The sequence below is a fragment of the Budorcas taxicolor genome, chromosome 8, assembly GCF_023091745.1.
Source record: "Budorcas taxicolor isolate Tak-1 chromosome 8, Takin1.1, whole genome shotgun sequence".
NCBI lineage: Eukaryota > Metazoa > Chordata > Mammalia > Artiodactyla > Bovidae > Budorcas > Budorcas taxicolor.
In genome coordinates, this window is record NC_068917.1 from 30,428,903 (window position 1) to 30,443,587 (window position 14,685).

The 14,685-nt window shown below is 40.7% G+C and overlaps 1 protein-coding gene across 1 annotated transcript in view; it reads right to left on the minus strand.

Annotated features, from left to right (window-relative positions):
* The window catches only part of CNTLN (centlein), a 362,865-nt gene extending 348,566 nt beyond the window's left edge, over positions 1-14,299 (minus strand). The window contains exons 1-2 of the mRNA XM_052645165.1: positions 13,940-14,299; positions 5,639-5,727 (exon numbers count right to left, since the gene is read on the minus strand). Coding sequence (XP_052501125.1) covers positions 5,639-5,727; positions 13,940-14,299 — 449 coding nt within the window. The remainder of the gene's footprint in view (positions 1-5,638; positions 5,728-13,939) is intronic.
* Between the last annotated feature and the right edge of the window lie 386 nt (positions 14,300-14,685).

Genomic DNA, 14,685 nt, shown 5'->3' on the forward strand with positions numbered 1-14,685 from the left:
CCAATACTTTGGCCCTCTGATGCAAAGAGCTGAATCATTAGAAACGATCCTGTTGCTGGGAAAGATTGAAGGCAGGAGGACAAGAGGATGAAAGAGAATGAGATGGTTGGATGGCATTACTGACTCAATGGACATGAGTTTGAAGAAGCTCTGGGTGATGGTGAAGAACAGGGAAGTCTGGTGTGGTGCAGTCCATGGAGTCACAAAGAGTTGGCCATGACTCAGAGACTGAACAACAACAAGGTTTTGATGTAATAAATTATTCTAATTAATACTCAAAATATAAACTATTTTTAAATTTCCAGAATAATGTATATATATTTGGATATCTGGTTCATGCTCTATAAAACTGATTTTAATTTGATAATATTCTATTTAAAAATTTAGCTTGTGTTCAAAACTAATATTAGTCTGTAGATTTTTTATTTTATTTTTATTTTTTGCTTTTGATATCCAAGTAATCTTCTTTATGCACAATGGTTAAAGAGGTGTTTTATAGTCTTCTGCACTTTGGAATTTTTACATAATATAGGAGTTACATCTTTATTGAAACTTTGATAAGACAAAGCAACTCTTAGTGTCAAAGAACAGTTTTGGTGGCAATTGTTGGACAAAAATTTTAATTACCTCCTGCATGTTTTAGCCATAAGTTTTTTTTTCCATCTGATTAAGTTTTTATATTTATCTAAGGGAAACTGAAAAGTGAAAAGCAAAGGAGAAAAGGAAAGATATAACCATCTGAATGCAAAGTTCCAAAAAATAACAAGAAGAGATAAGAAAGCCTTCCTCAGCAATCAATGCAAAGAAATAGAGGAAAAGAACAGAATGGGAAAGACTAGAGATCTCTTCAAGAAAATTAGAGATACCAAGGGACCATTTCATGCAAAAATGGGCTCGATAAAGGACAGAAATGGTATGGACCTAACAGAAGCAGACGATATTAAGAAGAGGTGGCAAGAATACACAGAAGAACTGTACAGAAAAGATCTTCATGACCCAGATAATCACGATGGTGTGATCACTCACCTAGAGCCAGACATCCTGGAATGTGAAGTCAAGTGGGTCCTAGAAAGCATCACTACGAACAAAGCTAGTGGAGGTGATGGAATTCCAGTTGAGCTATTTCAAATCCTGAAAGATGATGCTGGGGAAGTGCTGCACTCAATATGCCAGCACATTTGGAAAACTCAGCAGTGGTCACAGGCCTGGAAAAGTGCAGTTTTCATTCCAATCCCAAAGAAGCGAAATGTCAAAGAATCCTCAAACTACTGCACAATTGCACTCATCTCACACACTAGTAAAGTAATGCTCAAAATTCTCCAAGCCAGGCTTCAGCAGTATGTGAACTGTGAACTTCCAGATGTTCAAGCTGGTTTTAGAAAAGGCAGAGGAGCCAGAGATCAAATTGCCAACATCTGCTGGATTATGGAAAAAGCAAGAGAGTTCCAGAAAAACATCTATTTCTGCTTTATTGACTATGCCAAAGCCTTTGACAGTGTGGATCACAATAAACTGTGGAAAATTCTGAAAGAGATGGGAATACCAGACCACCTGACCTGCCTCTTGAGAAACCTATATGCAGGTCAGGAAGCAACAGTTAGAACTGGACATGGAACAACAGACTGGTTCCAAATAGGAAAAGGAGTACGTCAAGGCTATGTATTGTCACCCTGCTTATTTAACTTCTATGCAGAGTACATCATGAGAAACGCTGGGCTGGAAGAAGCACAAGCTGGAATCAAGATTGCTGAGAGAAATATCCGTAACCTCAGATATGCAGATGACACCACCCTTATGGCAGAAAGTGAAGAGGGACTAAAAAGCCTCTTGATGAAAGTGAAAGTGGAGAGTGAAAAAGTTGACTTAAAGCTCAACATTCAGAAAACGAAGATCATGGCATCCAGTCCCATCACTTCATGGGAAATAAATGGGGAAACAGCGGAAACAGTGTCAGACTTTATTTTGGGGGCTCCAAAATCACTGCAGATGGTGCCTGCAGCCATGAAATTAAAAGACACTTACTCCTGGGAAGAAAAGTTATGACTAACCTAGATAGCATGTTGAAAGCAGAGACATTACTTTGCCAACAAAGGTCCGTCTAGTCAAGGCTATGGTATTTCCTGCGGTCATGTATGGATGTGAGAGTTGGACTGTGAAGAAAGCTGAGCACTGAAGAATTGATGCTTTTGAACTGTGGTGTTGGAGAAGACTCTTGAGAGTCCCTTGGACTGCAAGGAGATCCAACCAGTCCATTCTGAAGGAGATCAGCCCTGGGATTTCTTTGGAATGAATGATGCTAAAGCTGAAACTCCAGTACTTTGGCCACCTCATGCGAAGAGTTGACTCATTGGGAAAGACTCTGATGCTGGGAGGGATTGGGGGCTGGAAGAGAAGGGGACAACAGAGGATGAGATGGCTGGATGGCATCACTGACTTGATGGGCGTGAGTCTGAGTGAACTCGGAGTTGGTGATGGACAGGGAGACCTGGCGTGCTGTGATTCCTGGGGTCACAAAGAGTCAGACATGACTGATCGACTGAACAGAACTGAACTAAAGGAAAACTGTTAAATTTATAAACATATTTTTATTCTTCCAGTATTTTAAATAGAATTTCTCTCATTTTGAAAAAAAAAGAAAGACTAGAAAAGAAAAGCAATGTGAAATACCAGGGAGAAAAAATGTTGTCTAGGAAGACCAAGGCACAAATATAAAATGACTTGAATGTAGAAAAATTTGGGTAATTAATGGACTATAAAAAAGAAATTCTATTTGACATTGATACTTAGAATATTCTTTCTTTAATCATACTATTTCCTATATCAAGTCCGAACATGTTACATGGTTCTCAAGGAAAGAAATACTTATGTAATTATAAAATTAGAAATGCAAATACAGGTTTCCAATTTTAAAGGTCAATTTGAATTCCAAGGTATCTAATCATATGATCTATGGACATCAGAATTACCTGGAAAGTTTAAAGACCTCTGGGTCTCCTCTTCCATTTTAATCAGTTCAATTCAGTCACTGAGTCATGTCCAACTCTTTGCAACCCCATGGACTGTAGTGTGCCAGGCTTCCTTGTCCATCACCAACTCCCAGAGCTTACTCAAACTCATGTCGATGGAGTCACTGATGCCATCCAACCATCTCATCCTCTGTCGTCCCCTTTTCCTCCCACTTTCAATCTTTCCCAGTATCAGGGTCTTTTCAAATGAGTCAGTTCTTCGCATCAGGTGGCCGAAGTATTGGAGCTTCAGCTCCAGCATCAGTCCTTCCAATAAATATTCAGAACTGAATTCCTTTAGGATGGACTGGTTGGATCTCCTTGCAGTCCAAGGGACTCTCAAGAGTCTTCTCCAACACCACAGTTCAAAAGCACCAATTCTTCGGCGCTCAGCTTTCTTTCTAGTCCAACTCTCACATCTATACACAACGACTGGAAAAACCATAGCTTTGACTAGACAGACCTTTTTTGGCAAAGTAATATATCTGCTTTTTAATATGGTATCTAGGTTGGTCATAGCTTTTCTTCCCAGGAGTAAGTGTCTTTTAATTTCATGGCTGCATTCACCATCTGCTGTGATTTTGGAGCCTCCAAAAAGAAAGTCTGTCACTGTTTCCATTGTTTCCCCATCTATTTGCCATGAAATGATGGGACTGGATGCCACGACCTTAGTTTTCTGAATGTTGAGTTTTAAACCAACTTTTTCACTCACTTCTTTCACTTTAATCAAGAGGCTCTTTAGTTCTTCTTCACTTTCTGCCTTAAGGGTGGTGTTATCTGCATATCTGAGGTTATTGATATTTCTCCCAGCAATCTTGATTCCAGCTTGTGCTGCATCCAGCCCAGCATTTCACATGATGTACTTTGTATATACGTTAAATAAGCAGGATGAAAATATATAGCCTTGACGTACTCCTTTCCTGATTTGGAACCAATCTGCTGTTTCATGTCTAGTTCTAAGTGTTGCTTCTCGACCTGCATACAGATTTCTCAGGAGGCAGGTAAGGTGGTTTGGTATTCCCATCTCTTAAATAATTTTCCACAGTTTGTTGTGATCCACAGAGTCAAAGGCTTTGGCGTAGTCAATAAAGCAGAAGTATATGTTTTCCTGGAATTCTCTTGCTTTTTTAATGATCCAGCGGATGTTGGCAATTTGATCTCTGGTTCCTCTGCCTTTGCTAAATCCAGCTTGAACATCTGCATTTTAATAAATTCTCCAAATATAAAGTTTTGAAGATCATGGCTGTAAAGCAAAAACCTCCAAAATTTCCCATTACCTACGTTATAAGCAAAAGGCTTCTGAGTACTCACCCCAAAACATACATGTATATTTATTTATAAATTCTTGATATACTTTTATGTGACCATATATTATATATGTTATAAAATGTGAAAAATAAAAATGGCCTTAAATTATTTTATTGTTTCTGTCTCAACCAAGAATAAAAGAAAATTAAGAATAGCTTTAGAAAGTTGTAAAAAATATATACAAATAAAAGGAGAGAAGTATAATGAAAGAATCACAGAAATGACAAAAGAAATCTCAAGAATATATCTTTTAAAGGTCTATTCTACTAAAAAACAGAGAAACTGAAAGGGATCACATTTAATTTCAAGAAAGATTGAGGAACTAACAAAGGTACTTCAACAAAAGACTTAATTCTGTTTATCCAAAGGGAAAAACTGATTGATGAATTAGACATACAGGACCATGAAAAGAAACTATTTAAAAGTTCACAATAATCAAGAATGCTAAAATTAAACATAGGCATGTATCACAGATTTCTCAAAGTCAAATTCCAGACAATGTTAGAATGATCCCAGGGCTAGAAACTCCAAAGGTGAATATAGTTCAAGTTATCACAAAATGATATTCAGATTATATAATCATAATTCCAATAAAGAAAAAAGAAAAGGCAACCATATGCTTAGCTTCTCATTTACAAAATGTAATGAAATCCATTTAATAGGAAAGCAAGTGTTTTAATTGCTATGTTAAGTGTCATGGGACTACTGTATACCAAATGTTTGATAAAGAGTACCCAGCATCACTCCACTGTTTCTAATGACCAAGGAGAGGCCCAATAATCTGTAGTTAAATGACTGGGCATCCCCTATAGAGTAATACAGAGTGCTGAGCGAAATCTCTCAACCTATTCCAGAACACTTACTCTATTCCGGCAAGGTCATCTCAGGCTCTCAAGTACACACTCCCAATTATCTTAGGGGGAAAAAACTGAGCCATGTCTAGGAAAGATCATGTCTAGGAATGTATCTACAGGGGCAGTCTCTGAAGCCAAACAACAGGAACTTCTCCAGTTTTAAAGGTGAGCAGAAAAAGCTCAAAACACACATGTAAATACACACACACACATAGTGTAGAGGTCGTAGTTAGATCTCTTACCTGCAAACTTCCCAAATATGTCAGAATATGAGCAGAAGATAAGGCTTAGCTGTACTTAGCAAACTGACACACCTTGAAATAAGTCAAATAACTATAATATCATGCTCAACTTTCCTCTGGAAATCAAATGAATCTCTTCAGGAGATTAACGCTACGTGTTAATTTTAATAATGAAAAGAAATAAATTCGATAAATGAAATACCAACAGAAAAAGAACTTAGTAACTCACCTTTCCACAACCAAACTGACTGCTTGTGTGACATCTGGATTTGTCACCTGGAGGCGTTTCCACAAAGACCATACAAATTCTTTATCAGCCTTAAAGAAATAAAAAACATTTTAAATGCATTGCTTTGTAGCTATAGCAAAGAAGGTAAGATACTGCCTTAAATTAAGATATTTAAAAACATAATTTCTTGACCCCTAGTTCTTTAACGATAAAACAGATTCTTGAAAAGTAGAATAGGAAAGCTTAATTTTAAAAACTTCTTACACTTGTAACCCACATTTAAAGATGCAAATATGGAAATGCTGAATATCAAGGTAAATTTGTTCCAAAATGAGATTGTCCTCTAGCTATTGATCCACCTTTCAGCTGCCCTTTTCAGCAAAATTCCTTAAAAGTGTTGCCTACAATCACTGTCTCTTTTCCTCATCCCCATTCACTCTGTAACCTCCCCAGTCAGATTTCCCTCCCCAACATAATGCTAAAATCATTTTTCAAGGTCCTCGATATTGAAAAATGTTAATAGGCACCTCAAATGTAATCTATCCAAAATAAAGTTCTTGACTTCCTATTCTCTCACAAACCTGGCCTCTCTGCCTCTCAGAAAATGACCCCACCACCTACTCAGTGTTCAAAGACTTAAGATCTGGAGTCAATCTTGGTTGCTCTGTTTCTTCACATTTCATATCCAAACCATTAGTAAATCCCATTAGACTTACCTACAAAATATATCCCAATTCTAAATACTTTCACCACCATCACCCTAGTCTAAGTCAACTCCACTTCTTGCCTGCTGCTGCTGCTGCTAAGTCACTTCAGTCGTGTCCGACTCTGTGCGACCCCATAGACGGCAGCCCACCAGGCTCCCCTGTCCCTGGGATTCTTGCCTAGTTCTCTACAATAGCCCCATGGGCTCCTGACAGCTAAAATCTTCTAATAGATTTGTTACATTAGGAAAACAATCCAGATTCTATCACAGCCACATTATCCCATACTATCTGACCCTATATACACCTCTCCAACCTCACCTATCACTCTTGTTCACAAGAACCTTCTTGCTCTGTGGTACCAAGTCCTTCGTACGTATAACATCTATCAGATTTTCATGCACATTATTACTTCACTTCACTCAAGACATTGTTTAAATGTTACCTCTTCAAGAAAGTCTTCCCTACAGACACCAAAACCCACAAGTCTCTCATAACTGCTTAGCCTGTTTAATGGCTTTTCAAATCACATTTCATAATACTATATTTTCTGGTTGTTTATTTGTTTGGGATTACTTGTATGGCATATATTCCTGTCTCCATCATCCATTCTCCCCTTCCTCTTAGTGACAGAAATCATTTTAGCTATTTGCTGTCAACTAAAAGACTGGCCTCTCTTACCTACGGTCTCTATGACTGAATTCTGCCAATGAAATATGTGTCATTGAAAATTTTCAATTGACTTACGTCTTCCAATATAGACACAGGAATGCAGGAAATCCAACTGAAGTATTTAAAATGCTAAAAGATGATGCTGTTAAAAGTGCTGCATTCAATCTGTCAGGAAATCTGGGAAACTAAACAGTGGCCCCAGGACTGGAAAAGGTGTTTTCACTCCAGTTCAAAAGAAAGCAATGCCAAAGAATGTTCAAATACCATACAATTGTGTTCATTCCACATGCTAGTAAGGTTATGCCCAAAATCCTCCAAGCTAGGTTCAGCAGTATGTGAACAGACAAGTTAGGTTTCAAAAAGGCATAGGAACCAGAGATCAAATTGCCAAAATTCACTGGATGGTACAGAAAGCAAGGGAATTCCAGAAAAACATCTACTTCTACTTCACTGACTATGCTAAAGCATTTGACTCTGTGGATCACAACAAACTGTGAAATATTCTTAAAGAGACAGGAATACCAGACCACCTTTTCTCCTGAGAAATCTGTATGCAGATCAAGAAGCAACTTTTAAAACCAGACACGGAAAAACTGAGTAGTTCAAAACTGAGAAAGGAGTATGACAAGGCTTTATACTATCACCCTGTTTACTTAACTTCTATGCAGAGTACATCATGTGAAATACCAGGCTAGATGAATCACAAGCTGGAATCAAGACTGCTGGCAGAAATCTCAACAAACTCAGACATGCAAATGATACCCTAATGGAAAAAGGCAAAAACGAACTGAAAAGCCTCTTGATGAGGGTGAAAGAGAAAAGAGCTGGCTTAAAACTCAACATTCAAAAAACTAAGATCATGGCATTTGGTTCTATAATTTCATGGCAAATAGATGGGAATACAATGGAAACAATGACAGACTTTATTTTCTTGGGCTCCAAAATCACTGCTGATGGTGACTATAGCCAAGAAATTAAAAGACACTTGCCCCTTGGAAGAAAAGCTATGACAAACCTATGATAAACAGCATATCCAAAAGCAGAGACATTTCTTTGCCGACAAACATCCGTATAGTCAAAGCTGTGGTTTTTCCAGTAGTCATCTATGGATGTGAGAGTTGGACCATTAAGAAGGCTGAGTATCAAAGAACTGATGCTCTCAAATTGTGGTACCACAACTTTTCTTCCCACAATTAATCACTTTTTCTTCAGCTAAGTGTATGCATTGTGAAAGCGAAGTTGCTCAGCTGTGTCCGACTCTTTGCGACCCCATGGACTGTAGCCTACTAGGCTCCACCGTCCATGAGATTTTCCAGGCAAGAGTACTATAGTGGTTGCCATTTCCTTCTCCAGGGGACCTTCCTGCCCGGGGATCGAATCCTGGTCTCCTGCATTGTAGGCAGACGCTTTTACCATCTGAGCCACCAGGGAAGTGTATGTATGTTGCTTGCTAACCTGGGACCATAAGAAAAAAACTTGAAATATCACAATTACATAGAGTAAGATGAGATGTTCATATTAAGAGAAACACTTGGAACAGAGTTACATGCTTAATTCTGAATCATCCTGATAGACTGAAACAGTACATGGAATCCCTTTCTTTCTCTTCACCAAGTATATATAATTGAATTCCTTTAAGTTAAATTTTCAGACTTAAATTGAAGAAAGTGATGAAAACCACTAGACCATTCAGATATGACATAAATCAAATCCCTTATGAATATACAATGGAAGTAAGAAATAGATTTAAGGGACTAGATATGATAGACAGAGTGCCTGATGAACTATGGATGGAGGTTTGTGACATTGTACAGGAGACAGGGATCAGGACCATCCCTAAGAAAAAGAAATGCAAAAAAGCAAAATGGCCATCTGAGGAGGCCTTACAAATAGCTGTGAAAAGAAGAGAAGTGAAAAGCAAAGGAGAAAAGGAAAGATATACCCATATGAATTCAGAGTTCCAAAGAACAGCAAGAAGAGATAAGAAAGCCTTCCTCATGCAAAGAAATAGAGGAAAACAATAGAATGAGAAACACTAGAGATTTCTTCAAGAAAATTAGAGATACAAGGGAACATTTCATGCAAAGATGGGCTCAATAAAGGACAGAAATGGTAGGGAGCTAACAGAAGCAGATATTCAGAAGAGGTGCCAAGAATACACAGAAGAACTATACAGAAAAGATCTTCATGACCCAGACAATCATGATGGTGTGATCACTCACCTAGAGCCAGACATCCTGGAATGTGAAGTCAAGTGGGCCTTAGAAAGCATCATTATGAACATAGCTAGGGGAGGTGATGGAATTCCAGTGGAGCTATTTCAAATCCTAAAAGTTGATGCTGTGAAAGTGCTGCACTCAATATGTCAGCAAATTTGGAAAACAACAGCAGCCACAGGACTGGAAAAGGTTAGTTTTCATTCCAATCCCAAAGAAAGGCAATGCCAAAGAATGCTCAAACTACTGCACAATTACACTCATCTTACAAGCTAGTGAAGTAATGCTCAAAATTCTCCAAGCCAGGCTTCAGCAATACGTGAACCGTGAACTTCCTGATGTTCAAGCTGGATTTAGAAAAGGCAGAGGAACCAGAGATCAAATTGCCAACATCCACTGGATCATGGAAAAAGCAAGAGAGTTCCAGAAAAACATCTATTTCTGCTTTATTGACTATGCCAAAGACTTTGACTGTGTGGATCACAATCAACTGTGGAAAATTCTGAAAGAGATGGTCATACGAGACCACCTGACCTGCCTCTTGAGAAACCTGTATGCAGGTCAGGAAGCAACAGTTAGAACTGGACATGGAACAACAGACTGGTTCTAAATAGGAAAAGGAGTACATCAAGGCTGTATATTGTCAGCCTGCTTATTTAACTTATATGAAGAGTACATCATTAGAAACGCTGGGCTGGAAGAAGCACAAGCTGGAATCAAGGTTGCTGAGAGAAATATTAATAACCTCAGATATGCAGATGACACTACCCTTAGGGCAGAAAGTGAAAAAGAACTAAAGAGCCTCTTGATAAAAGTGAAAGAGGAGAGTGAAAAAGTTGGCTTAAAGCTCAACATTCAGAAAAGTAAGATCATGGCATCCAGTCCCATCACTTCATGGCAAATAGATGGGAAAACAGTGGAAACAGTAGCTGATTTTATTTTTCTGGGCTCCAGAATCACTGCAGATGGTGACTGCAACCATGAAATTAAAAGATGCTTACTCCTTGGAAGGAAAGTTATGACCAATCTAGATAGCATATGAAAAAGCAGAGACATGACTTTGTCAACAAAGGTCCATCTAGTCAAGGCTATGGTTTTTCCAGTAGTCATGTATGGACGTGAGAGTTGGACTATAAAGAAAGCTGAGAGCAGAAGAATTGATGCTTTTGAACTGTGGAGTTGGAGAAGACTCTTTTGAGAGTCCCTTGGACTGCAAGGAGATCCAACCAGTCCATCCTAAAGGAGATCAGTCCTGGGTGTTCTGAAACTCCAATACTTTGGCAACCTGATGCAAAGAGCTGACTCATTTGAAAAGACCCTGATGTTGGGAAAGATTGAGGGCAGGAGGAGAAGGGGACAACAGACGATGAGATGGTTACATGGCATCACCGACTCAAAGGACATGAGTTTGGGTAAATTCCGGAAGTTGATGATGGCCAGGGAGGCCTGGCATGCTCCGATTCATGGGGTCTCAAAGAGTCGGACACAACTAAGTGACTGAACTGAAGTTAAATGTGGGGAAAAAACAACTTAAAGGATGCTGCAACTTATGACCAGAGACTAATTAATTAACAGAGTGCTTTTTCCCAAACTGCCTATTTGACTCATTACTTGGTCATTTGAAATGACCATTCATTTTGAAATGAATTTAATATATTAATTTAGCAGCACTTTCTTAAATAAAAGACTTTAAAAGAAAATATCAGTGTTCATGACACACATGGTAAAACGTTCTTTATGATAGTATGTGAATGTGTATATTCCTATTATGGTGACACATAAAACGAATTTATTTTTATGAACTATCAATTGTTGATAGTTGTGGCAAACAAAGGGTTAATACTATGTATACTTGGATACTATGATTTCTAGTTGAATGAGTAAGTGGAAGAACTAATTTGAAAATTATGAAAATGAATATTTAATTATTTAAATGCCTTTTATAAAACAATTCATTATTATGTCTTCCAAGTTTCCCAAAGAGCAGGAGTATGACTTAACTGAAACTTTATGGTATGGGATACTGCCAACCTCATCTCACATTACTGAAATGCCTATGATCATCTAAAAGTATCAATACTAATAATCTCAAGAACCATTGTTTTAGGCCAACTATGACCATCTCAATTCTTACATCTGCCTAGCCACATTTTTAAAGAATATAATAGTAAATGGATTGGGAGAGAGGTCACTGGGCTGTTTCCAACAGACTGATTTCTCAATCAAAGCAGTCACAAAAGTAAATATATTAGTTCCTTATCCAGCTAAGGACACAACTATGGAAAATATGGAGTAAGGGGTGGGGGTGAAAAGGTGTAGAAGATATGGGCAAAACTATCTCAGATTAAGGCTGGTCAAAATAACAGAGGCCTTCATCATGGATTCACATCTTTACCCTAAGGAAAGAGCTTCTTGATGAAGGTGAAAGAGGAGATGAAAAAGCTGGCTTAAAACTCAACATTCAAAAAACTAAGATCATGGCATCTGGTTCCATCACTTTATGGCAAATAGAGATGGGGGGAACTGGAAGCAGTGACAGATTTTCTTTCCTTGGGCTACAAAATCACTGCAGACAGTGACTGCAACCATGAAATTAAAAGATGTTTGCTCCTTAGAAGGAACGCCATGACAAACCTAGGCAGCATATTAAAAAGAAGAGACATTACTTTGCCGATAAAGTACATACAGTCAACACTATGATTTTTCCAGTCATCATGTACAGATGTGAGAGTTGAACCATAAAGAAGGCTGAGGACCGAAGAATTGATGCTTTCAAACTGTGGTGCTGGAGAAGACTCCTGAGAGTTCCTCGGACTACAAGGAGATCAAATCTATCAATCCTAAAGGAAATCAACTCTGAATATTCACTGGAAGAACTGATGCTGCAGCTGAAGCTCCAATACTTTGGCCACCTGATGCAAAGAGCTAATTCACTGGAAAAGACCCTGATGCTGGGAAAGACGCAAAGCAAAAGAGAAGGGGGTCGGCAGAGGATGAGGTAGTTAGATAGCATCGGAGATTCAATGGCCATGAACCTGAGCAAAACCCAGGAGATAGTAAAGGACATGGGAGCCTGGCCTGCTGTAGTCCACAGGGTTGTAAAGAGTCAGACACAATTTAGTCACTGAACAATAAGATGAAGGGTGGGTTTCCCTGGTGGCTCAGTGGTAAAGAAATTGCCTGCCAAACAAGAGAGATGGGTTCGAACCCTGGGTCAGGAAGATCCCCTGGAGAAGGAAATGGCAATTCATTCCAGTATTCTTGCCTGGTAAAACACATGGACAGAGGAGCCTGGTGAGGTACAGTCCATGAAGTCGCAAAAACGTTAGATGTGATTTAGCAACTAAACAACTCTTTTGTTTATCCCTATGCTCGGTAACCACTAAAGACTAGAAACAGAACATTGAAAATAAGACATTGAAAAGGAAGAAGTCACATAATAACTCCCCTATTTGTTTAAACAAAGACATAATCAACTTCAGCGATTCCCAGGTGGCTCAGTGGTAAAGAATCTGTCTGCAATCCAGGAGATACAAGAGACATGGGTTCGATCCCTGGGTTGGGAAGATCCCCTGGAGAAGGAAATGGCAACCCACTCTAGTATTTTTGCCTGGAGAATTCCATGGACAGAGGAGCCCGTGGGCTACAGTCCAAGAGGTCACAAAAGAGTTGGATATAACTTAGTGATTAAACATTTCAGATTGAACAAGACTTCTGGTTTTACATTCTTGACCCAGTCAGGAAAATCCTACAAAAGGGACAACAGAATCAAATAGAACAAACCGTGAGAATGAAATTTATGAATTTTTATTAATCTAAGCTTATGATATTTTATAGTTACCTTGCTGTTCAGCACGTCTTAATGGGTTCTATCTTGAGACAGAGTGACTCAAAGATCTACTGTTGAGTAAATTCCCAACATTTAGTCACCCAATCCTGTCAAAGGTTCTGGTAAAATCATAAAAGAGATGGTGGTAAGGATACAAAACTTCCTGAACGTGAGTACTCGAGCCACGTTTGGTACTCACAAACTATACAAATAACCGGAAAGTAATGTTAAGGTAATTGATTTAGTAAATGCTTTTCACAGGCAACATGACATGAAATTAACATTTCTCACTAGTTAACATAGTTGGTTAATAAATATCTAGCATCCTCTACTATGTGTGAAAATTCCCAGCCTGAGACTCCCTAAAAATTATTGATCTGTTTTTAAAACTTCAGTTTTACATAGGAACAAGGGCAAGTGTGGATCTGATGATTAAAAACAGGCTCCTTCATCGATGGGTTTTATTTTAAAGCAGTGCTTCCACTTTCCTGTTCCACATTTCAACTCTATGAGACTGCACTCCTTCTGCACCAAGTACCACTACAGTCAACAGAGAACTTGAACTTAGGGACGGTGGGGTGCGTCCGCCCGTTTTGGTGGGATCCAAGTGAAGGCAACCAAACCCCCCAAACCAGGGACAGCCGAGGCTGTCCCTGCCCGGCCAAGGTCCAGAGAAGGGCAGGAGGTCGCCTAGCTGGGCGCGGCCGCCTCCCTCAGCAGCGAGCAGCGGGCCCGGCTGGGCGTGGGAGCTGGGACGCAGCGCCGCCGGGCAGAGGTGGGTGGGTCCTAAACCCGCGCAGCGACACAGACGCAGGCAGAGGGAGAGGGACGCGGCCCCAGCCCCGCTGTGGAGGGGAAAGGCCGGCGGCCACTTCGATACCTGACACAGGGCCAGCTCCTCCTTTACGCTGCTCAGCTCTTCCTCCAGCAGCTGCGTCCGGGTCACCATCGCCTCCTCTACCGAGATGCCCTCTAGCCGCATGGACCCCATGGGCGCGCTGAGGAGGGGAGCCTGAGCCGGAGCTGTCCCCGCTGGCCCTCGCTGGCCCTCTGACCCTTCGTCGCCCCGCCAGGGTAAATCGCTTTTGTCCACGACGCGCTCCCGCGCTGCGCCCTCAAGACCCGAGGTCTCGCTGCGCACTGCGTGTGCCACAGCTCCCCGCCCAACACGTGGGGACCAGGGCCCCAAGTGTCGCGCCGGGGGCGGAGGGAGCTGTGAGGGCGGCGACCGCGCCGCCATTGCCGCAGCTGCTAACGGGTCAAGTTCCCTCTAGGAAACTCCACCTCCTCTTCCCCATCCTGGCGAGCCCGAAGCCCCGAGCCGCGCATGCGCCAGCTTTTTCCCGCCTTGGCGCGCGGGGTCTCGCGCTCGCGGGTCCTGGCTGGCTTCCCACGGGCCGCGCGCCCGGCGCGAGCGTTCGTGGCGCACGCGTCCTGGGCCGCAGGAGTTAGTCCCGTCCGCCCTGCACCGCACCCTTGAGTGCCCTGGTCAGTATTCAACCGACCACCCCACGACTTCCCATCAATCTAAAACACTACCAGCCGCTACTTGGCGCCTAGCTTACACCCCACTTCTTAAAGCCTTTCTTGACAAGCTCCTAGCCCCAAATGATCCCTAACTGTGAA